Here is a 25,791-nt window from a genome sequence, read left to right as displayed (position 1 = left end):
CTCTGTCTCCCCCTTTTAGACTGTGAGCCCACTGTTGGGTAGGGACTGTCTCTATGTGTTGCCAACTTGTACTTCCCAAGCGCTTTGTCCAGTGCTCTGCACGCAGTAAGTGCTCAATAAATACGATTGATTGATTGATTTGTACAGATTTACTACTCTATTATTTATTTATTTATTTATTATTTATTTATTTTACTTGTACATATCTATTCTATTTATTTTATTTTGTTAGTATGTTTGGTTTTGTTCTCTGTCTCCCCCTTTTAGACTGTGAGCCCACTGGTGGGTAGGGACCGTCTCTATGTGTTGCCAACTTGGACTTCCCAAGTGCTTAGTCCAGTGCTCTGCACGCAGTAAGTGCTCAATAAATACGATTGATTGATTGATTGATCTGTACAGATTTACTACTCTATTTATTATTTATTTATTTATTTATTATTTATTTATTATTTTACTTGTACATATCTATTCTATTTATTTTATTTTGTTAGCATGTTTGGCTTTGTTCTCTGTCTCCCCCTTTTAGACTGTGAGCCCACTGTTGGGTAGGGACCGTCTCTATGTGTTGCCAACTTGTACTTCCCAAGCGCTTAGTACAGTGCTTTGCACACAGTAAGCGCTCAATAAATACAATTGATTGACTGATTGATTATTCTGCTTGTACATAGTTACAGTTTATTTTGTTAATGATGCGCATCTAGCTTTAATTCGATTTGTTCTGACGATCTGACCCCGGTCTCCGCGTTTTGTTCTGTTGTCCCTTCGTGAGCCCGTTGTCAGGTAGGGCCCGTCTCTAGAGGTTGCCGACTTGGGACTTCCCGAGCGCTCAGTCCAGTGCTCTGCACGCGGTAAGTGCTCAAAAAGTACGACTGAATGAATGAGCGAATGAATGAATGAGTGGCAGCTGGCAGGGTGGGGGAGAAGGGAAGAAATTGGGGGCACTCCTGATCTGAGGACAGGCAGATAGATGGGAGGGGGAAGCATGGACCCCGTGCCTTCGCCATATATGTTTGTACATATTTATTACTCTATTTATTTTACTTGTACATATTCAATCAATCAATCAATCGTATTTATTGAGCGCTTACTGTGTGCAGAGTACTGTATTAACCGCTCGGGAAGTACATACTCATTCTACTTATTTTATTTTGTTAATATGTTTTGCTTCGTTGTCTGTCTCCCCCTTCTAGACTGTGAGCCCGCTGCTGGGTAGGGACCGTCTCTAGATGTTGCCAACTTGGACTTCCCAAGCGCTCAGTCCAGTGCTCTGCACACAGTAAGCGCTCAATAAGTACGACTGAATGAATGAACGAATGAATGAATGAGTGGCAGCTGGCAGGGTGGGGGAGAAGGGAAGAAATTGGGGGCACTCCTGATCTGAGGACAGGCAGATAGATGGGAGGGGGTAGCACGTACCAGGTGCCTTCGCCATATATGTTTGTACGTATTTATTACTCTATTTTACTTGTACATATTCAATCAATCAATCATATTTATTGAGCGCTTACTGTGTGCAGAGCACTGTATTAAGTGCTCGGGAAGTACATATTCATTCTACTTATTTTATTTTGTTAATATGTTTTGTTTCGTTGTCTGTCTCCCCCTTCTAGACTGTGAGCCCGCTGCTGGGTAGGGACCGTCTCTAGATGCTGCCAACTTGGACTTCCCAAGCGCTCAGTCCAGTGCTCTGCACGCAGTAAGCGCTCAATAAGTACGACTGAATGAATGAATGAATGAATGAGTGGCAGCTGGCAGGGTGGGGGAGAAGGGAAGAAATTGGGGGCACTCCTGATCTGAGGACAGGCAGATAGATGGGAGGGGGTAGCACGGACCAGGTGCCTTCGCCATATATGTTTGTATGTATTTATTACTCTATTTTACTTGTACATATTCAATCAATCAATCATATTTATTGAGCGCTTACTGTGTGCAGAGCACTGTATTAAGTGCTCTGGAAGTACATATTCATTCTACTTATTTTATTTTGTTAATATGTTTTGTTTCGTTGTCTGTCTCCCCCTTCTAGACTGTGAGCCCGCTGCTGGGTAGGGACCGTCTCTAGATGCTGCCAACTTGGACTTCCCAAGCGCTCAGTCCAGTGCTCTGCACGCAGTAAGCGCTCAATAAGTACGACTGAATGAATGAACGAATGAATGAGTGGCAGCTGGCAGGGTGGGGGAGAAGGGAAGAAATTGGGGGCACTCCTGATCTGAGGACAGGCAGATAGATGGGAGGGGGTAGCACGGACCAGGTGCCTTCGCCATATATGTTTGTACGTATTTATTACTCTATTTTACTTGTACATATTCAATCAATCAATCATATTTATTGAGCGCTTACTGTGTGCAGAGCACTGTATTAAGTGCTCGGGAAGTACATATTCATTCTACTTATTTTATTTTGTTAATATGTTTTGTTTCGTTGTCTGTCTCCCCCTTCTAGACTGTGAGCCCGCTGCTGGGTAGGGACCGTCTCTAGATGCTGCCAACTTGGACTTCCCAAGCGCTCAGTCCAGTGCTCTGCACGCAGTAAGCGCTCAATAAATATGACTGAATGAATGAATGAATAAGACGCTACTTCCTCAACCCCTGACCCCACTGTCTGCCTCCCGCAGAGCCCTTTCCCCAGCCTAGCTTGAAGGAGCGGGAGGCAAAAGAAAATTGAGGCGGGGGTGCTTTTCCCAAAAAAGGGCTATTTATGCAGCTAAAAATATGGCCACGGTCCCCGCTAGCTCCCTGGGGAAGGCCGCGGTTGGAGACGGGAAAGTCAGGAATTGTTGGATGGCCCGTCTCTCACCTGGAGGGTGGGGGTCCCGGAATACCACTGGTCAATCAATCAATCGATCGTATTTATTGAGCGCTTACTGCGTGCAGAGCACTGGACTAAGCGCTTGGGAAGTCCAAGTTGGCAACATCTAGAGACGGTCCCTACCCGACAGTGGGCTCACAGTCTAAAAGGGGGAGACGGAGAACAAAACCAAACATACTAACAAAATAAAATAGATAGAATTGATATGCACAAGTAAAATAAATAGAGTAATAAATATGTATAGGCATATATACAGGCTGTGGGGAAGGGAAGGAGGTAAGATGGGGGGGATGAGCCAGGAATGGCCCTGGGATGTTGGCACCAGCTCCTGGCTCCGGGGACTCATTCATTCATTCAACCGTACTTATTGAGCGCTCACCGCGTGCACAGCACCGGACGAAGCGCTTGGGAAGCCCAAGTTGGCAACAATCAATCAATCGTATTTACTGAGCGCTTCCTATGTGCAGAGCACTGTACTAAGCTCTTGGGAAGTACAAATTGGCAACACATAGAGACAGTCCCTACCCAACAGTGGGCTCACAGTCTAAAAGGGGGAGACAGAGAACAGAACCAAACATACCAACAAAATAAAATAAATAGAATAGATATGTACAAGTAAAATAAATGGAGTAATAAATACGTACAGACATATATACATCATCATCATCATCAATCGTATTTATTGAGCGCTTACTGTGTGCAGAGCACTGTACTAAGCGCTTGGGAAGTACAAATTGGCAACATCTAGAGACGGTCCCTACCCAACAGTGGGCTCACAGTCTAAAAGGGGGAGACGGAGAACAGAACCAAACATACCAACAAAATAAAATAAATAGGATAGATAAGTACAAGTAAAATAAATAAATAAATAAATTTATTATAGAGATAGCCCCTACCCAACAGTGGGCTCACAGTCTAAAAGGGGGAGACAGAGAACAGAACCAAACACACCAACAAAATAAAATAAATAGGATAGAAATGTACAAGTAAGATAAATAATAAATAAATAGAGTGGCAACAGATAGAGACGGTCCCTACCCGACAGTGGGCTCACGGTCTAGAAGACGCCACCCGCCCCGTAAGCCCGGGTTCGTGCCTGGTTCAGCCCCGCCTCACCGATGCCCGCCGATGCCGCCCCGTCCTCCCGCAGGGCCGGCCTCGACCGATGCCCGTCAGTCCGCTCCCCGGTGCCGCCCCAGCTGGTGCCCGGCGGGCCGGGCCCCGATGCCCCCCGCCGCCGCTGCGGCCCTGCCCGCCTACCTTTGATGACGAAGGCCTCCGCCACCAGGCGCAGCTGGTACAGGGGCTTGTTCTCCACGGTCATGGCGTCGATGCCCGCGCGGGCGTACATGCTGACCGCCTCCCGGTAGGAGCCCTCGGCGAAGTGCAGCTTCCCCAGGATCAGCATGGCCTCGCGCGTGTACCTGGGCTGGACGGACGGACGGACATGAGGGACCCCCTCTTCCCCCTCGCCAGCCAATCTGTACTTCCCAAGCGCTTAGTACAGTGCTCTGCACATCGTAAGCGCTCAATAAATACGATTGATGATGATGATGATGACCCCACCGCCTTCCTTTAAAGCCTCCACAACCGGAACCTCCCTCGTGGGCCAGGGACGCGTCTACCATGTCCTCATAATAACGATGATGGCATTTATTAAGCGCTGTTCTAGACACAAGGTAATCAAGTTGTCCCACGTGGGGCTCCCAGTCTTCATCCCCATTTCACAGGGGAGGCAACTGAGGCACCAGAGAAGTTAAGTGACCGGCCCGGGGTCACACAGCTGAGAACTGGTGGAGCCGGGATTTGAACACACGACCTCTGACTCCAAAGCCCGGGCTGTTTCCACTGAGCCACGCTGCTTCTCTATTGTCCCCAGCACTTAGTACAGTGCTCTGCACGCAGTAAGCACTCGGTAAATACGACCGACCAACAGAAATTGCTCTGCACACGGTGAGCGCTCAGTAAATAGAACCGATTACCTGTGGGCAGGGACTGCGTCTATCAACTCTGTTGTATTGTCCTCTCCCGAGCACTTACTACAAGTGCTCTGCACACACTGAGCGCTCAGTAAATAGCACCGATTAACTGTGGGCAGGAACCGTGTTTCCCAACTCTGTTGTATTGTCCTCTCCCAAGCACTTACTACAAGTGCTCTGCACACGGTGAGCGCTCAGTAAATAGCACCAATTAACTGTGGGCAGGGACCGTGTCTACCAACTCTGTTGTACTGTCCTCTCCTGAGCACTTAGTACAGTGCTCTGCGCACGGTGAGCGCTCAGTAAATAGCACCAATTAACTGTGGGCAGGGACTGTGTCTACCAACTCTGTTGTACTGTCCTCTCCCGAGCACTTAGTACAGTGCTCTGCACACGGTAAGCGCTCAGTAAATAGCACCGATTAACTGTGGGCAGGGACCGTGTCTACCAACTCTGTTGTAATGTCCTGTCCCAAGCATTTAGTACAGCGCTCTGCACATGGTGAGCGCTCAGTAAATAGCACCGATTAACCGTGGGCAGGGACCGTGTCTACCAACTCTGTTGTATTGTCCTGTCCCGAGCACTTAGCACAGTGCTCTGCACACGGTGAGCGCTCAGTAAATAGCACCGATTAACTGTGGGCAGGGACCATGTCTACCAACTCTGTTGTACTGTCCTCTCCCGAGCACTTAGTACAGTGCTCTGCACACGGTAAGTGCTCAGTAAATAGCACCGATTAACTGTGGGCAGGGACCGTGTCTACCAACTCTGTTGTATTGTCCTCTCCAGAGCACTTAGTACAAGTGCTCTGCACACACTGAGCGCTCAGTAAATAGCACCGATTAACTGTGGGCAGGAACCGTGTTTCCCAACTCTATTGTATTGTCCTCTCCCGAGCACTTAGTTCAGTGCTCTGCACATGGTGAGCGCTCAGTAAATAGCACCGATTAACTGTGGGCAGGGACCGTGTCTACCAACTCTACTGTATTGTCCTCTCCCGAGCACTTAGTACTCTGCGCACAGTGAGCGCTCAGTAAATAGCACCGATTAACTGTGGGCAGGGACCGTGTCTACCAACTCTGTTGTACTGTCCTCTCCCGAGCACTTACTACAGTGCTCTGCACATGGTGAGCGCTCAGTAAATAGCACCGATTAACTGTGGGCAGGGACCGTGTCTACCGACTCAGTTGAACCGTCCTCTCCCAGGCGCCAACCCGATGGGTTTGCATCCCCCCCAGTGCTCAGTACAGTGCCAGGCACATAGTAAGCGCTTATCAAATACTGCTAGTATATATTATTTTAAAATCATATAATACTTATATTCACGTCCAGGCCTGGGCTCCGTCCTCTAGGCAGCATGGCTCAGTGGAAAGAGCCCGGGCTGGGGAGCCAGAGGTCGTGGGTTCTAATCCTGACTCTGCCACTTGTCAGCTGTGTTACCTTGGGCAAGTCACTTCACTTCTCTGGGCCTCAGTGGCCTCATCTGTCAAACGGGGATGAAGCCTGTGAGCCCCCCGTGGGACGACCTGATCAGCTTGTATCTCCCCCAGTGCTTAGAACAGTGCTTGGCACATAGTAAGCACTTAACAAATACCATCATCATTATTATTATTATTATTAATCCCTACTCTACCACTTAGCTGTGTGAACTTGGGCAAGTCACTTCACTTCTCTGTGCCTCAGTTCCCTCATCTGTAAAATGGGGATGAAGACTGGGAGCCCCACATGGGACAACCTGATCACCTTGTATATCCCTCAGTGCTTAGAACAGTGCTTAGCACATAGTAAGCGCTTAACAAATACCACCATCATTATTATTATTATTATTATTAATCCCTACTCTACCACTTAGCTGTGTGAACTTGGGCAAGTCACTTCACTTCTCTGGGCCTCAGTTCCCCCATCTGTCAAATGGGGATGAAGACTGTGAGCCCCCCGTGGGACAACCTGATCACCTTGTATCTCCCCCAGTGCTTAGAACAGTGCTTGGCACATAGTAAGCGCTTAACAAATGCCATCATTATTACTATTATTAATCCCTACTCTACCACTTAGCTGTGTGAACTCGGGCAAGTCACTTCACTTCTCTGGGCCTCAGTTTCCCCATCTGTCAAACGGGAATGAAGACTGTGAGCCCCCTGTGGGACAACCTGATCACCTTGTATCTCCCTTAGTGCTTAGAACAGTGCTTGGCACATAGTAAGCGCTTAACAAATACCATCATCATTATTATTATTATTATTAATCCCTACTCTACCACTTAGCTGTGTGAACTTGGGCAAGTCACTTCACTTCTCTGGGCCTCAGTTCCCTCATCTGTCAAACGGGGATGAAGACTGTGAGCCCCCCGTGGGACAACCTGAAGACCTTGTATCTCCCTCAGTGCTTAGAACAGTGCTTGGCACATAGTAAGTGCTTAACAAACACCAAAACTATTAGCCCCCATGGGACAACCTGATGACCTTGTATCTCCCTCAGTGCTTAGAACAGTGCTTGGCACACAGTAAGCGCTTAACAAATAGCAACACCATCAGGCCATGGGACAGTGCTTGTAATAATAATAATAATAATAATGATGGCATTTGTTAAGCGCTTACTATGTGCCAAGCACTGTTCTAAGCGCTGGGGGGGGGGGATACAAGGCGATCAGGTTGGCCCACGTGGGGCTCACAGTCGTCATCCCCATTTTACAGATCGGGTAACCGAGGCTCAGAGAAGTGAAGTAACTTGCCCAAGGTCACACAGCAGACATGTGGCGGAGCCGGGATTCGACCCCGTGCCCTCTGGCTCCAAAGCCCGGGCTCTTTCCACTGAGCCACGCTGCTTCTCCGCTTCTATTTACTGAGCGCTTCCTTTGTCCGGACCACCGCGCTAACCGCTCAGGAGAGTATGATATCCTCGACTGTGAGCCCACTGTTGGGAACTTGTACTTCCCAAGCGCTCAGTACAGTGCTCCGCACACAGTAAGTGCTCAGATTGATTGATGGATTATGATATGACAATATAACCGACACGTCCGCACACAGTAAGTGTTCAGTAAATACGACTGATTGATGGATTAGGATGTGACAATCAATCAATCGTATTTATTGAGCGCTTACTATGTGCAGAGCACTGTACTAAGCGCTTGGGAAGTACAAATTGGCATCACATAGAGACAGTCCCTACCCAACAGTGGGCTCACAGTCTAAAAGGGGGAGACGGAGAACAGAACCAAACATACCAACAAAATAAAATAAGTAGGATAGAAATGTACAAGTAAAATAAATAAATAAATAAATAGAGTAATAAATCTGTACAACCATATATACATATATACAGGTGCTGTGGGGAAGGGAAGGAGGTAAGACGGGGGGATGGAGAGGGGGACGAGGGGGAGAGGAAAGAAGGGGCTCAGTCTGGGAAGGCCTCCTGGAGGAGGTGAGCTCTCAGCAGGGCCTTGAAGGGAGGAAGAGAGCTAGCTTGGCGGATGGGCAGAGGGATTGGGGGCATTCCAGGCCCGGGAATATAACCGACACTTCCGCACACAGTAAGCGCTCAGTAAATACGATTGATTGATGGATGGATTAGGATATGACAATATAAGCGACACGTTCCCTGCCCTTCGAAGCTCCCGGGAATCCGGTCCAGTGGCCCACCTCCTCTGACCGCCCCCCGGCCCCTCGCCCCCCGAGCGGGCACTCACCGGCAGCCGCCCCCGGTTGAGGACCCCCGTCAGGTACTTCTTGGCCTCTCCCATTTTCGACTCGTTCCGCTCCTGGAGGGGGATGGCGTCCTTGATTTGGGCGATGTTGTCCTTCAGGCTCTGCTCCAGGAGGGCCTCCGCCAGCAGCAGCTTCCCGAAGTCATCTGCAAGGTAGATCAACTGTACTTACTGAGCGCTTACCGTGGGCAGGGCACCGCGCTAAGCGCTTGCTTCGTCCAGTTCATTCATGCAGTCGTATTTATTGAGCGCTTGCTGTGAGCAGGCTAAGCACTTGCTTCGTCCAGTTCATTCATGCAGTCGTATTTATTGAGCGCTTACTGTGTGCAGAGCACTGTACTAAGCGCTTATAGTTGAGTCCAACGTCGCCTGTCACTGGAAGGCCAATCACCAGTCTACTCACAAGATCCAGCGTCAGATGAAAGTAGGCTTATCATCATCATCAATCGTATTTATTGAGCGCTTACTGGGTGCAGAGCACTGGACGAAGCGCTTGGGAAGTACAAATTGGCAACATATACAGTCATCATCATCATCATCAATCGTATTTATTGAGCGCTTACTGGGTGCAGAGCACTGGGCTAAGCGCTTGGGAAGTCCAAGTTGGCAACGTATAGAGACGGTCCCTACCCAACAGCGGGCTCACAGTCTAAAAGGGGGAGACGGAGAACAAAACCAAACGTACTAACAAAATAAAATAAATAGAATAGATATGGACAAGTAAAATAAATAAATAGAGTAATATGTTATATTTAGGCTTATATTCATGGGCTTATATTTAGGCTTATATTCATGGGCTCAATGTCCTTTAACCTAAAAATCTCACCAACCGAAAGAAATAAGCTGAAGGTAACGACTGATCTGGAATCTTGCCGTGGAACAAAATCCTACTGTCATCCATAATTGAGACTGATCATTACAAGTACAGAATCTGCCCTATATCATCATCATCATCATCATCAATCGTATTTATTGAGCGCTTACTGGGTGCAGAGCACTGTACAAAGCGCTTGGGAAGTCCAAGTTGGCAACATATAGAGACGGTCCCTACCCAACAGCGGGCTCACAGTCTAAAAGGGGGAGACGGAGAACAAAACCAAACGTACTAACAAAATAAAATAAATAGAATAGATATGGACAAGTAAAATAAATAAATAAATAAATAAATAAATAGAGTAATAAATATGTTATATTTAGGCTTATATTCATAGGCTTATATTTAGGCTTATATTCATGGGCTCAATGTCCTTTAACCTAAAAATCTCACCAACCGAAAGAAATAAGCTGAAGGTAACGACTGATTTGGAATCTTGCCATGGAACAAAATGCTACTGTCATCCATAATTGAGACTGATCATTAAAACTACAAAATCTGACCTATATCATCATCATCATCATCATCAATCGTATTTATTGAGCGCTTACTGTGTGCAGAGCACTGGACTAAGCGCTTGGGAAGTCCAAGTTGGCAACATCTAGAGACGGTCCCTACCCAACAGTGGGCTCACAGTCTAGAAGGGGGAGACAGAGAACAAAACAAAACGTACTAACAAAATAAAATAAATAGAATAGATATGGAAAAGTAAAATAAATAGAGTAATAAATATGTACAAACATATATACATGTGCTGTGGGGAAGGGAAGGAGGTAATCTTTAAGAACTACTTCTAATGAAAGTCAGAAACACTCTCTTGAGAGTCACGGTGGACTTTACATATTAGTCTCTCTTTCTGAGGGATCGTCCAGGATTTTCGCCGCTCGAACGGTTACGTCCTTTTGAGGTTGCCTTCATCGAGCGCTGACTCGATGAATAAATAAATAAATATATATGATCAATATATATGATAATATATACGATAAATAAATAAATACGATTGATTGATTGATTGATTGACTGTATGCAAGGCGCTCTACGGGGCCCTTGGGAGGGGACAGTGCAACAGCAGACCAACCCACTCCTTGCCCACAGCGAGCTCACAGTCTAGTAGAGAAGCGGCGTGGCTCTGTGGAAAGAGCCCGGGCTTGGGAGTCAGAGGTCGTGGGTTCGAATCCCGGCTGGGTGACTTTGGGCCTTTCTCTGGGCCTCAGTTCCCTCATCTGTCAAATGGGGATGGAGACTGTGAGCCCCACGTGGGACAACCTGATGACCTTGTATCCCCCCCGGCGCTTAGAACAGTGCTTTGCAGATAATAATAATAATAATAATAATGATGGCATTTATTAAGCCCCTTTTAGACTGTGAGCCTACTGTTGAGTAGGGACTGTCTCTACATGTTGCCAACTTGTACTTCCCAAGCGCTTAGTACAGTGCTCTGCACACAGTAAGCGCTCAATAAATACGATTGAATGAATGAATGAAAGCACTGTTCTAAGTGCTGGGGAGGCTACAAGGCGACTGTCCCACGTGGGGCTCACAGTCTTCATCCCCATTTTACAGATGAGGTAACCGAGGCCCGGAGAAGTGAAGCGACTTGCCCAAAGTCACCCAGCTGACAATTGGCGGAGCGGCATTTGAACCCATGACCTCTGACTCCCAAGTCCGGGCTCTTTCCCCGAGCCATGCTGCTTCTCTAACAATAATAATAATAATAATGGCATTTGTTAAGTGCTTACTATGTGCAAAGCACTGTTCTAAACGATGGGGAGGCTACAAGGTGATCAGGTTGTCCCACAGGGGGCTCACAGTTTTAATCCCCATTTTCCAGATGAGGGAACTGAGGCCCAGAGAAGTGAAGTGACTTGCCCAAAGTCACCCAGCTGACAGTTGGTGGAGCTGGGATTTGAACCCATGACCTCTGACTCCCAAGCCCGGGCTCTTTCCCCTGAGCCACACTGCTTCTCTAATAATAATAATAATAATGGCATTTATTAAGCGCTTACTATTTGCAAAGCACTGTTCTGAGCACTGGGGAGGCTACAAGGTGATCAGGTTGTCCCACAGGGGGCTCACAGTTTTAATCCGGAGAAGCAGCGTGGCTCAGGGGAAAGAGCCCGGGCTTTGGAGTCAGAGGTCATGGGTTCAAACCCCGACTCCGCCGCTTGTCAGCTGTGTGACTTTGGGTTAGTCACTTCGCTTCTCTGGGCCTCAGTTCCCTCATCTGTAAAATGGGGATGAAGACTGTGAGCCCCCGTGGGACAACCTGATCACCTTGTAACTTCCCCAGTGCTTAGAACAGTGCTTGGCACAGAGTAAGTGCTTAATCAATAAATCAATCGTATTTATTGAGCGCTTACTGTGTGCAGAGCACTGTACTAAGCGCTTGGGAAGTACAAGTTGGCAACATAGACTGTGAGCCCACTGTTGGGTAGGGACTGTCTCTACATGTTGCCAATTTGTACTTCCCAAGCGCTTAGTTCAGTGCTCTGCACATAGTAAGCGCTCAATAAATACGATTGATTGATATAATAATAATGATGGCATTTGTTAAGCGCTTACTATGTGCAGTAAGACAGTCCCTATAGAGACAGTCCCTACCCAACAGTGGGCTCACAGTCTAAAAGCCATTATTATTATTAATCCCCATTTTCCAGATGAGGGAACTGAGGCCCAGAGGAGTGAAGTGACTTGCCCAAAGTCACCCAGCTGACAGTTGGTGGGGCTGGGATTTGAACCCATGACCTCTGACTCCAAAGGGGGAGGGGAGGGGGGGAGGAGGGGGGAGGAGGGGGGGAGGGGGAGGAAGAGGACGAGGGGAGGGGGAGGAGGAGGAGGACGAGGGGAGGGGGAGGGGAGGGGGGAGGAGGGAGGGGGAGGGGGAGGAGGAGGAGGGGGAGGGGAGGAGTGGGGGAGGAGGGGGAGGGGGAGGAGGGGTGGGGGAGGAGGAGGGGGGAGGGGGAGGAGGGGATGGGGGAGGAGGAGGAGGGGATGGGGAGGGGGGAGGAGGGGTGGGGGAGGAGGGGGAGGAGGGGGAGGGGGAGGAGGAGGAGGGGGGAGGAGGAGGAGTGGGGGAGGAGGAGGAGGGGGGAGGAGGAGGAGTGGGGGAGGAGGAGGAGGAGGGGGGGAGGAGGAGGAGGGGGGGAGGAGGAGGAGGAGGGGGGAGGAGGAGGAGGGGGGGGAGGAGGAGGAGGAGGGGGGGAGGAGGAGGAGGAGGGGGGAGGAGGAGGAGGAGGGGGGGAGGAGGAGGAGGGGGAGGAGGGGTGGGGGAGGAGGAGGAGGGGGAGGAGGAGGGGGAGGAGGAGGAGGAGGTGGGGGAGGAGGAGGAGGGGGAGGAGGAGGGGGAGGAGGAGGAGGGGGAGGAGGAGGGGGAGGAGGAGGAGGAGGGGGAGGGGGAGGGAGGAGGGGGAGGGGGAGGAGGAGGGGGGAGGACGAAGGGGAGGAGGAGGAGGAGGAGGGGGAGGGGGAGGGGGAGGAGGGGGGAGGAGGAGGGGGAGGAGGAGGAGGGGGAGGGGGAGAAGGAGGCGGAGGAGGGGGAGGAGGAGGAGGAGGAGGCGGAGGAGGGGGAAGGGGGAGGGGAGGGGGGAGGGGGGAGGGGAGGGATGGGAAGAGGAGGAGGAGGACTTCCGGTTGGGGATGGGCAGGACGGGCCTACTTCCGCCGAGGCTCCGGAAGCAGGAAGTTCCTACTTTCCATCCATTCATTCATTAATTCATTCATAGTGATTCAGTCAGTCATTCAAACGGAGTGATTCATTCAGTCATTCAATTGTATTTATTGAGCGCTTCCTGTGTGCGGAGCACTGTACTAAGCGCTTGGGAAGTACAAGTGATGGAATGCTTACTGTGTATATACCTGTATATATGTTTGTACATATTTATTACTCTATTTATTTATTTATTTTACTTGTCCATCTCTATTCTATTTATTTTATTTTGTTAATATGTATGGTTTTGTTCTCTGTCTTCCCCCTTCTAGACTGTGAGCCCGCTGTTGGGTAGGGCCCGGCTCTAGATGTTGCCAACTTGGCCTTCCCAAGCGCTTAGTCCAGTGCTCTGCACACAGGAAGCGCTAAATAAACACGATTGATTGATTGATTGATAGATATTCTATTTATTTTATTTTGTTAATATGTTTGGTTTTGTTCTCTGTCTTTCCCCTTCTAGACTGTGAGCCCGCTGTTGGGTAGGGACCGGCTCTAGGTGTTGCCAACTTGGCCTTCCCAAGCGCTTAGTCCAGTGCTCTGCACACAGGAAGCGCTCAATAAACACGATTGATTGATTGATTGATAGATATTCTATTTATTTTATTTTGTTAATATGTTTGGTTTTGTTGTCTGTCTCCCCCTTCTAGACTGTGAGCCCGCTGTCGGGTAGGGACCGTCTCTAGATGTTGCCAACTTGGACTTCCCAAGCGCTTAGTACAGTGCTCTGCACACAGGAAACGCTCAATAAATATGATTGATTGAATGATTGATATTCTATTTATTTTATTTTGTTAATATGCTTGGTTTTGTTGTCTGTCTCCCCCTTCTAGACTGTGAGCCCGCTGTCGGGTAGGGCCCATCTCTAGATGTTGCCAACTTGGACTTCCCAAGCGCTTAGTACAGCGCTCTGCACCCAGGAAGCGCTCAATAAATACGATTGATCGATTGTGGGCAGAGCGCTGTGCTAAGCGCTTGGCAGAGGCCCACTCACCACTAAACAGACACACAGTAAGCGCTCAATAAATACGATTGATCGATTAATTGATTGATTGTATGGGACCATGCTGAAATTCTGTTGGAAACATTTTTTAAAGACAATTAAAAACAAAAAATGATTGATTGTATGGGACCACGATGAAATTCTGTTGGAAACATTTTTTAAAGACAACACCAAAATATGCATGTACCCAAAGGCAATGCACTACAATTAAAATCCTATACCCAGGAAGGGATATGCCATAATCCTGCCAACAATCAATCAATCGTATTTGATTCAAGAAGGAAACAAGAAAACAAGAAAGCAACCAGAAAATAAACAGCTAAACTGGTTGCATAGAGATTAATGCGGTAAAACTGTTGATTCCTTCCTAGATTATACTTTTAAATGTATATAAATAGAAGTGTCTAGTTGGGAGGAACAATTGTGAACGTGTTCTTCTGAAATAAAAGTTGCATAAACTCCCTCCCCGTGACCAGCTCACCGTCTATGGGGGAGGAGACAGACATCAGTCCAAGGAAAGAACCATCAGAATAAAAACACTATTTCCAATAATAATAATAACACTCTAATGATAATAATAACGCCATTTCCAATAATAATAGAACTAGTTCTAATCATCGTAATGATGATGATGATCATCGTTCAGTCCAAGTAAATAGTAATAATAATAAAAACACTATTTCTGATAATAACTCTGCACATAGTAAGCACTTAACATGCCATTATTATTATTATTATAAGTGGTGCTATTATTATTATCAGAGAACAGTGCTCTGCACATAGTAAGCACTTAACAAATGCCATTATTAGTATTATAAGTGGTGCTATTATTGCTTTGCACATAGGAAGCGCTTAACAAATACCATCATCCTTATCATTATTATTATTATCAAAGCACTGTTCTAAGCGCTGGGGAGGTTACAAGGTAATCTGGTTGTCCCACGTGGGGCTCACAGTTTTAATCCCCATTTTACAGATGAGGGAACTGAGGCCCAGAGAAGTGAAGTGACTTGCCCAAAGTTACACAGCTGGGATTTGAACCCATGACCTCTGACTCCAAAGCCCGGGCTCCTTCCACTGAGCCACGCTTTTAATAATAGAACTATTTCTAATCATCATCATGATGATGATGATCATCGTTCAGTCCAAGTAAATAGTAATAATAACAAAAACACTGTTTCTAATAATAACTCTTTCTGATAATAATAATAGCACCATTTCCAATAACAATAGAACTATTTCTAATCATCATGATGATGATGATAAGCATTCAGTCCAAGTAAATAGTAATAATAAAACACTATTTCTAATAATAACTCTGATAATAATAATAGCACCATTTCCAATAATAATAGAACTATTTCTAATCATCATGATGATGATGATCATCGTTCAGTCCAAATAGTAATAATAATAAAAACACTGTTTCTAATAACTCTTTCTGATAATAATAGCACCATTTCCAATAATAATAGAACTATTAGTAATCGTAATGATGATGATGATAATCGTCAGTCCAAGTAAATAGTAATAATAATAAAAACCCTGTTTCTAACAATAACTCTTTCTGATAATAATAATAGCACTATTTCCAATAATAATAGAACTATTTCTAATCATCATGATGATGATGATCATCGTTCAGTCCAAGTAAATAGTAATAATAATAAAAACACTGTTTCTAATAACTCTTTTTGATAATAATAGCAACATTTCCAGTAATAATAGAACTATTTCTAATCATAATGATGATGATGATAATCGTTCAGTCCAAGTAAATAGTAATAATAATAAAAACACTATTTCTAATAATAACTCTGATAATAATAATAGCACCATTTCCAATAATAGTAGAACTACTCCTAATCATCATAATGATGATGATCATCGTTCAGTCCAAGTAAATAGTAATAATAATAAAAACACTATTTCTAATAACTCTGATAGTAATAATTGCACCATTTCCAATAATAATAGAACTATTTCAATTCATCATAATGATGATGGTGATCATCGTTCAGTCCAAGTAAACAGTAATAATAAAAACACTATTTCTAATAATAATAACTTTCTGATAATAATAATAGCACCATTTCCAATAATAACAGAACTATTTCCAATCATAATGATTATGATCATCATTCAGTCTAAGTAAATAGTAATAATAATAAAAACACTATTTCTAATAATAACTTTCTGATAATAATAGCACCGTTTCCAATAATAACAGAACTATTTCTAATCATAACGATGATGATGATAATCATTCAGTCCAAGTAAATAATACTAATAATAAAAACACTATTTCTAATAATAACTTTCTCATAATAATAATAGCACCATTTCCAATAATAATAGAACTATTTCTAATCATAAAGATGATAATCATTCAGTCCAAGTAAATAGTAATACTAATAAAAACACTATTCCTAATAATAATAATAACGCTTTCTGATAATGATAATAGCACCATTTCCAATAATAATAGAACTATTTCTAATCATAATGATGATAATCATTAAGTCCAAGTAAATAGTAATATGAATAATAAAAACACTATTTCTAATAATGACTACATTCTTTCTGATAATAATAATAGCACCATTTCCAATAATAGAACTATTTCTAATCATAATGATGATGATGATAATCATTCAGTCCAAGTAAATAGTAATAATAATAAAAACACTATTTCTAATAATAATAATGATGATGGCATTTATTAAGCACTTACTATGTGCAAAGCACTGCTCTGAGCGCTGGGGAGGTTACAAGGTGATTAGGTTGTCCCATGAGGGGTTTCTAAACTGTGAGCCCGCTGTTGGGTAGGGACCACCTCCATATGTTGCCAACTTGTCCTTCCCAAGCGCTTAGTACAGTGCTCTGCACACAGTAAGCGCTCAATAAATACGATTGATTGATTGATTGATTGTGAGCCCGCTGTTGGGTAGGGACCGCCTCCATATGTTGCCAACTTGTACTTCCCAAGCGCTTAGTACAGTGCTCTGCACACAGTCAGCGCTCAATAAATACGATTGAATGAATGAATGAATAATCCCCATTTTCCAGATGAGGTAACTGAGGCCCAGAGAAGTGACTTGCCCAAAGTCACCCAGCTGACAGCTGGCAGAGCCGGGATTTGAACCCATGACCTCTGACTCCAAAGTCCGGGCTCTTTCCCACTGAGCCATGCTGCTTCTCTAAATAACGACAACACTTTCATGATAATAATGATAACACCATTTCCAATAATAATAATAATAATAATAATAATAATAATAATAATGTTGGTATTTGTTAAGCGCTTACTATGTGCAAAGCACTGTTCTAAGCGCTGGGGGAACACAAGGAGATGAGGTTGTCCCATGTGGGGCTCACAGTCTTAATCCCCATTTTACAGACGAGGGAACTGAGGCACAGAGAAGTGTAGTGACTTACCCAAGGTCACACAGCAGACATGTGGGGGAGGTGGGATTCGAACCCATGACCTCTGACTCAATAACAGAGCTATTTCTAATCATAATGATGGTGATTCATTCAATCGTATTTATTGAGCGCTCACTGTGTGCAGAGCACTGGACTAAGCGCTTGGGAAGTACAAGTTGGGAACATGGTGCCTGGGAGTGAGAGGAACCTGGGTTCCCGGCTCTGCCCCGTTCATTCATTCGTTCATTTAATGGTATTTATTGAGCGCTTCCTGTGTGCAGAGCACTGGACTAAGCGCTTGGGAGAGCACAATAAAACAACAGATGGACATTCCCGGCCCACCTGCAGCTCAGAGCCTAGAGGGGCCGGTCACTTCCCTTGGAGAAGCAGCGTGGCTCAGTGGAAAGAGCCCGGGCTTTGGAGTCAGAGGTCATGGGTTCAAATCCTGCCTCCACCAATAGTCAGCTGGGTGACTTTGGGCAGGTCACTTCACTTCTCTGGGCCTCAGTTCCCTCATCTGGAAAATGGGGATGAAGACTGTGAGCCCCCCCATGGGACCATCTGATCGCCTTGTAACCTCCCCAGCGCTCAGAACAGTGCTTTGCACAGAGTAAGCGCTTAATAAATGCCATTAAAAAAAAAACAATCCCGGCTCCGCCAATTGTCAGCTGGGTGACTTTGGGCAAGTCACTTCACTTCTCTGGGCCTCAGTGACCTCATCTGGAAAATGGGGATGAAGACCGGGAGCCCCCCGTGGGACAACCTGATCACCTTGGAACCTCCCCAGCGCTTAGAATCAATCAAGCAATCAATCAATCGTATTTATTGAGCACTTACTGTGTGCAGAGCACTGTACTAATCAATCCATCGTATTTATTGAGCGCTTACTGTGTGCAGAGCACTGTACTAAGCGCTTGGGAAGTACAAGTTGGCAACATATAGAGACGGTCCCTACCCAACAGTGGGCTCACAGTCTAGAAGGGGGAGATAGAGAACAAAACAAAACATATTTAAGCGCTTAGTACAGTGCTCTGCACACAGTAAGCGCTCAATAAATACGATTGATATTAAAAAAATAAAATAAATAGAATAGATATGTACAAGTAAAACAGAGTAATAAATAAATAAATAGTAATAAATAAATAAATGATAGAACAGTGCTTTGCCCATAGTAAGCGCTTAATAAATGCTATTATTATTATTATTATTATTATTATTATTATTATTATTATTCTCTGGCCTCAGTTTGCTCCTCTGTAAAATGGGGTTGAAGACAGTGATGCCCAGGTGGGATGGCAGGGCCTTGTGTCTACCCCAGCGCTTAGAACAGTGCTTGGCACAGAGTCGGCGCCTCTCAGGGACCCTTATGATGCTGCTGCTGGTTGCAGAAGCAGCGTGGCTCAGTGGAGAGAGCCCGGGCTTTGGAGTCAGAGGTCATGGGTTCAAATCCCGGCTCCGCCGGCTGTCAGCTGCGTGACTTTGGGCAAGTCACTTCCCTTCTCTGGGCCTCAGTTCCCTCATCTGGAAAATGGGGACTAAAAATGTAAGACCCCCATGGGACAACCCGATTACCTTGTATCTACCGCAGCGCTTAGAACAGTGCTTGGCACATAGTAAGCGCTTAACACCATTATTATTATTATTATTTGTCAAGCGCTTACTATGTGCCGAGCGCTGTTGTAGGCGCTGATGGTGGTGGGGGGGGTGATGGAGGGGGCCCTCCCTTTGGGCGAAGCCGGCACGAAGACTGGGGGGTGTGGGTTGCGGGGGCGTTTTTCCAGGGGGGGAAACTGAGGCCTAGGAAGATGTAGTGTGAGAAGCAGTGGAAAGAGCCCGGGCTTGGGAGTCCGAGGTCGTGGGTTCTAATCCTGCCTCCGCCACTTGTCTGCTGGGTGACTTTGGGCAAGTCACTTCACTTCTCTGGGCCTCAGTTACCTCATCTGTCAAATGGGGATGAAGACTGTGAGCCCCGTGTGGGACAACCTGATCACCCTGTATCCCCCGGCGCTTAGAACGGTGCTTGGCACCTAGTAAGTGCTTAACAAATGCCATCATTATTATCTACTGGGTGACTTTGGGCAAGTCACTTCACTTCTCTGGGCCTCAGTTCCCTCATCTGTAGAATGGGGATGAAGGCCCCTTGGTGCCGGTGGGCCTTGGTGCCAGTGGCCTTGGTGCCCGTGGGCACTGGGGAGGTGCCAGGGGGCCCGGGGAGGGGGAGTCCCCCCCCCCCACCCACCCACCCCTGGGGCCTTGATGCCCATGGCCTTTATGCCCATGGCCTTGGTGCCCGTGGCCTTTGTGCCCTTGGGCATTGGGGTGGTGCCAGGGGAGCCTAGGGAGGGGGAGTCCGCCTGCCAACCCAAGGGCCTTTGTGCCCATGGCCTTGGTGCCCATGGCCACTGGGGCGGTGCCAGGGGAGCCCAGGGAGGGGGAATCCGCCTGCCAAGCCAAGGGCCTTTGTGCCCATGGCCTTGGCGCCCATGGCCTTGGTACCCATGGGCATTGGGGCGGTGCCAGGGGAGCCCAGGGAGGGGGAATCCGCCTGCCAAGCCAAGGGCCCTTGTGCCCATGGCCTTGGTACCCGTGGGCATTGGGGCGGTGCCAGGGGAGCCCAGGGAGGGGGAATCCGCCTGCCAAGCCAAGGGCCTCTGTGCCCATGGCCTTGGTGCCTGTAGCCTTTGTGCCCAGGGCCTTGGTGCTCGTTGCCTTTGTGCCCAGGGCCTTGATGCCCGTGGCCGTGGGGCCCATGGCCTTGGTACCCGTGGGCATTGGGGCGGTGCCAGGGGAGCCCAGGGAGGGGGAATCCGCCTGCCAAGCCAAGGGCCTTTGTGCCCACGGCCTTGGTGCCTGTGGCCTTTGTGCCCAGGGCCTTGGTGCTCGATGCCTTTGTGCCCAGGGCCTTGATGCCCGTGGCCGTGGGGTCCCATGGCCTTGGTACCCACGGGCCTTGGGGTGGTGCCAGGGGAGCCCAGGGAGGGGGAATCTGCCTGCCAAGCCAAGGGCCTTTGTGCCCATGGCCTTGGTACCCATGGGCATTGGGGCGGTGCCAGGGGAGCCCAGGGAGGGGGAATCCGCCTGCCAAACCAAGGGCCTTTGTGCCCATGGCCTTGGTGCCTGTGGCCTTTGTGCCCAGGGCCTTGGTGCTCGTTGCCTTTGTGCCCAGGGCCTTGATGCCCGTGGCCGTGGGGCCCATGGCCTTGGTACCCATGGTCATTGGGGCAGTGCCAGGGGAGCCCAGGGAGGGGGAATCCGCCTGCCAAGCCAAAGGCCTTTGTGCCCACGGCCTTGGTGCCTGTGGCCTTTGTGCCCAGGGCCTTGATGCTCGTTGCCTTTGTGCCCAGGGCCTTGATGCCCGTGGCCGTGGGCACTGGGGCGGTGCCCAGGAAGGGGGTGCCCGTCCCCCCCCCCCCCCAAGGGCCCGGGTGTCCGTCTGGGCCTGGGGACTCACCGGTGTGGCAGGCGTCGGGGGAGTCTCTGGGGTTGGCGTTGCCCAGGGTCTGCAGCTGGAGGACCAAGGGGGGCACCCGGTGCCAGTGGGCCAGTGCCCGGCAGCGCTCCAGTTCCGCCTCCACCTTGGGCCGGGCCCCCCCGGGCCCCCCAGGGCCCGACATAGCCGCCCACCCCGAGCTGGCCTCTGCTGTGCCAGGCCTGGGTCTGCTGCTGTGCCAGGCCTGTGGTGCCTAGTTGTGCCAGGCCTGTGCCTGCTGCTGTGCCAGCCTGTGTCCGTGGGTCCTCTTCCTCCTCCCCTCCCCGGGCACACGTCACAGAGGCGGGGCCGGGCCGGGGCTATTTGGGGAACGCCCGTTAGGTGCCAAGCACTGGCTCCCCTCCTTTGCCTCTGCACCGTGGCAGCCCCAGTGGGTGCCAATCAATCATCAGTCGTATTTATTGAGCGCTTACTGTGTGCAGAGCGCTGGACTAAGCGCTTGGGAAGGACAAGATGGCAACATCTAGAGACGGTCCCTATAATAATAATAATAATGGCATTTATTAGCAATCAGTCAATCAATCATCAGTCGTATTTATTGAGCGCTTACTGTTTGCAGAGCACTGGACTAAGCACTTGGGAAGGACAAGTTGGCAACATCTAGAGACGGTCCCTATAATAATAATAATAATGGCATTTATTATCAATCAGTCAATCAATCATCAGTCGTATTTATTGAGCGCTTACTGTGTGCAGAGCACTGGACTAAGCGCTTGGGAGGTACAAGTTGGCAACATATAGAGACGGTCAATCAATCATCAGTCGTATTTATTGAGCGCTTACTGTGTGCACAGTGCTGGACTAAGCGCTTGGGAAGTCCAAGTTGGCAACATATAGAAACAGTCCCTACCCAACAATCAATCGTATTTACTGAGCGCTTACTGTGTGCAGAGCACTGTACTAAGCGCATGCGAAGTACAAGCTGACAACATATAGAGACAGTCCCTACCCAACAGTGGGCTCACAGTCTAGAAGGGGGAGACAGAGAACAAAACCAAACACACTAACAAAATAAAATAGAATAGATATGGACAAGTAAAATAAATAAATAAATTTATTTATTTATATATTATTATTATATTATATAATTATATATTATATATTATTATTTATTATAAACAGTGGGCTCACACTCTTAATATATACTAAAATGGTATTTGTTAAGTGCTTAACATCTCCCCCTGCCCCCCGCCGCCTTACCTCCTTCCCCTCCCCACAGCACCTGTATATATATATATATATATATATATATATATATATATATATGTTTGTACGGATTTATTGTTCTATTTAGTTATTTTATTGGTGTATATTTATTCTATTTATTTTATTTTGTTAATATGTGTTGTTTTGTTGTCTGTCTTCCCCTTCTAGACTGTGAGCCCGCTGTCGGGTAGGGACCGTCTCTATATATTGCCAACTTGGACTTCCCAAGCGCTTAGTCCAGTGCTCTGCACACAGTAAGCGCTCAATAAATACGATTGAATGAATAAATGAACAGACAAGTGATGGAGTCAGGAGTCAAAACATGTGGATGGGTGTCAAGTCGTCAAAATAATGATAATAATAATAATGACGGCATTTAACACCTGTTTGTACGTATATATATTTGTACATATTTATTACTCTATTTTACTTGTACATATTTACTATTCTATTTATTTTATTTTGTTAATATGTTTTGTTTTGTTGTCCATCTCCCCCTTCTAGACTGTGAGCCTGCTGTTGGGTAGGGACTGTCTCTATATGTTTCCAACTTGTACTTCCCAAACGCTTAGTCCAGTGCTCTGCACACAGTAAGCGCTCAATAAATACGATTGAATGAATTAAGCGCTTACTATGTGCAAAGCACTGTTCTAAGCACTGGGGAGGTTACAAGGTGATCGGGTTGTCCCACGGAGGGCTCACAGTCTTAATCCCCATTTTCCAAATGAGGGAACTGAGGCCCAGAGAAGTGAAGTGACTTGCCCAAGGTCACCCAGCTGACAAGTGGCGGAGCCGGGATTAGAACCCATGACCTCTGGCTCCCAAACCCGGGCTCTTTCCACTGAGCCATGCTGCTTCTCTGTGTTAACATGTTAGCACTGTGTGAGCCCGTGAGTAGTACTGTGTTCGTATGTTCGTAACTCACATAGTGCTAACATGCTAACATGGTGCTAACATACTAACACTGTGCTTCTCTAACTAACCCCTTTTAGACTGTGAGCCCACTGTTGGGTAGGGACCGTCTCTATATGTTGCCAACTTGTACTTCCCAAGCGCTCAGTACAGTGCTCTGCACACACTAAGCGCTCAATAAATACGATTGATTGATAGTACTTACCTGCTCACATAGTTGGCAACATATAGAGAAGGTCCCTACCGAACAACAGGCGCACAGTCTATGTTAGTACTATGTTAGTATGTCAGTACTAGTATGTTAGTAGTTAGTATAATCATAATCACAATAATGATGGCATTTGGTAAGCGCTTACTATGTGCCAAGCACTGTTCTAGGCACTGGGTACTAATGGTATTTGTTAAGTTTTTCCGACTGTGAGCCCACTGTTGGGTACGGACCGTCTCTATATGTTGCCAACTTGTACTTCCCAAGCGCTTAGTACAGTGTTCTGCACACAGTAAGCGCTCAATAAATACGACTGAATGAATGAATGAATGAATATGTTAGCACTATGGGAGTATGTTAGTACTAGTATGTTTGTAGTTAGTATAGTCATAATCATCATCATGATGGCATTTGTTAAGCACTTACTATGTGCCAAGCACTGTTCTAGGCGCTGGGTACTAATGGTATTTGTTAAGTGCTTCCTATGTTAGTACCATGTGAGTATGTTAGCACTATGTGAGTATGTTAGTACTAATATGTTAGTAGTTAGTATAGTCATAATCATCATCATGATGGCTTTTGTTAAGTGCTTACTATGTGCCAAGCACTGTTCTAGGCGCTGGGTACTAATGGTATTTGTTAAGTGCTTCCTATGTTAATACCATGTGAGTATGTTAGCACTATGTGAGTATGTTAGTACTAGTATGTTAGCAGTTAGTATAGTCATAATCATCATCATGATGGCATTTGTTAAGCGCTTACTATGTGCCGAGCACTGTTCTAAGCACTGCGGTAGATACAGAACGATCAGGTTGTCCCACGGGGGGCTCACAGTCTTAATCCCCGTTTTCCAGATGAGGGAATTGAGGCCCAGAGAAGTGAAGTGACTTGCCCAAAGTCCCACAGCTGACAAATGGCGAAGCCGGGATTCGAACCCACGACCTCTGACTCCCAAGCCCGGGCTCTTTCCACTGAGCCACGCTGCTTCTCTAATAAATACGATAATTATTATCATTATGATTATCTCTAACACATACCATCATTATTATGATTATGATGATGATGATGATGATGATGCTGGTGGCCGGCCCGGTCTGCTCACCTCCTCCAAGGAGCCTTCCCAGACTGAGCCCCCTTTTTCCTCTCCTCCTCCCCATCCCCCCAGCCCTACCTCCTTCCCCTCCCCACAGCACATGTATATATGTTTGTACGTATCTATTACTCTATTTATTTGTACATATTTATTCTATTTATTTTATTTTGTTAATATGTTTTGTTTTGTTGTCTGTCTCCCCCTTCTAGACTGTGAGCCCGTCGTTGCGACCATCTCTATATGTTGCCAACTTGGACGTCCCAAGTGCTTAGTACAGTGTAAGCGCTCAATAAATACGAATGAATGAATGAAATTACTCTATTTTACTTGTACATATTTACTATTCGATTTATTTTGTTAATGATGTGCATCTAGCTTTATTTCTATTTGTTCTGACAACTTGACACCTGTCCACATGTTTTGTTTTGTTGTCTGTCTTCCCCTTCTAGCCTGTGAGCCCGTTGTGGGGTAGGGACCGTCTCTATATGTTGCCAACTTGGACTTCCCAAGCGCTTAGTGCAGTGCTCTGCACCCAGTAAGCGCTCAATAAATACGAATGAATGAATTAAACTGCCTTGCTACCCCTGCCTGCCATGTGGGACAGGAACTGGGCCTGATCAGATTGCAGGGTTCAGCCCAGTGTTTGCTCGGCACAGAACAAACACTTGAAAAGTCCCTTTCCCCAAGCCAAAGGCCTTGGATATTTCAAATGGGGAAGATTTATTTGTACAGATTTATTACTCTATACATATTTACTATTCTATTTTGTTAAGGATGTGCATTTAGCTTTAATTCAATTTGTTCCAACGACTTGACGCCCATCCACATGTTGTGTTTTGTTGTCTGTCTCCCCCTTCTAGACTGTGAGCCCGTTGTTGGGTATATATATGTTGCCAACTTGGACTTCCCAAGCGCTTAGTCCAGTGCTCTGCACACAGTAAGCGCTCAATAAATACGAATGAATGAATGAAATTACTCTATTTCACTTGTACATATTTACTATTCTATTTATTTTGTTAATGATGTGCATCTAGCTTTATTTCTATCCGTTCTGACGACTTGACACCTGTCCACGTTTTGTTTTGTTGTCTGTCTCTTTTAGACTGTGAGCCCACTGTTGGGTAGGGACTGTCTCTATATGTTGCCAACTTGGATTTCCCAAGCGCTTAGTCCAGTGCTCTGCATACAGTAAGCGCTCAATAAATACGATTGATGATGATGATGATGATGATGGGCATCTAGCTTTATTTCTATCTGTTCTGATGACTTGACACCTGTCCATGTTTTGTTTTGTTGTCTGTCTCTTTTAGACTGTGAGTCCACTGTTGGGTGGGGACCGTCTCTAGATGTGGCCAACTTGGACTTCCCAAGCGCTTAGTCCAGTGC

General features: G+C 46.8%; 1 protein-coding gene across 3 annotated transcripts in view; it reads right to left on the bottom strand.

Moving 5' to 3' along the window:
- TTC7A (tetratricopeptide repeat domain 7A) overlaps window positions 1–21,221 on the bottom strand; it is a 64,452-nt gene extending 43,231 nt beyond the window's left edge. For 2 of the 3 annotated variants that reach the window (XM_038751176.1, XM_038751177.1), the window contains exons 1-3: window positions 20,948–21,221; window positions 8,473–8,636; window positions 4,069–4,237 (exon numbers count right to left, since the gene is read on the bottom strand). In XM_038751176.1, the coding sequence (XP_038607104.1) occupies window positions 4,069–4,237; window positions 8,473–8,636; window positions 20,948–21,110 (496 nt within the window). In that variant the 5' untranslated portion in view covers window positions 21,111–21,221. Of the gene's footprint in view, window positions 1–4,068; window positions 4,238–8,472; window positions 8,637–20,947 lie in introns of those variants that run through there. The other variant, XM_038751178.1, reaches the window with a different exon arrangement.
- Between the last annotated feature and the right edge of the window lie 4,570 nt (window positions 21,222–25,791).

The sequence above is a fragment of the Tachyglossus aculeatus genome, chromosome 9, assembly GCF_015852505.1.
Source record: "Tachyglossus aculeatus isolate mTacAcu1 chromosome 9, mTacAcu1.pri, whole genome shotgun sequence".
NCBI lineage: Eukaryota > Metazoa > Chordata > Mammalia > Monotremata > Tachyglossidae > Tachyglossus > Tachyglossus aculeatus.
The sequence above is the reverse complement of the archived record's forward strand: the minus strand, read 5'-3'. Positions and strand labels throughout refer to the sequence as shown.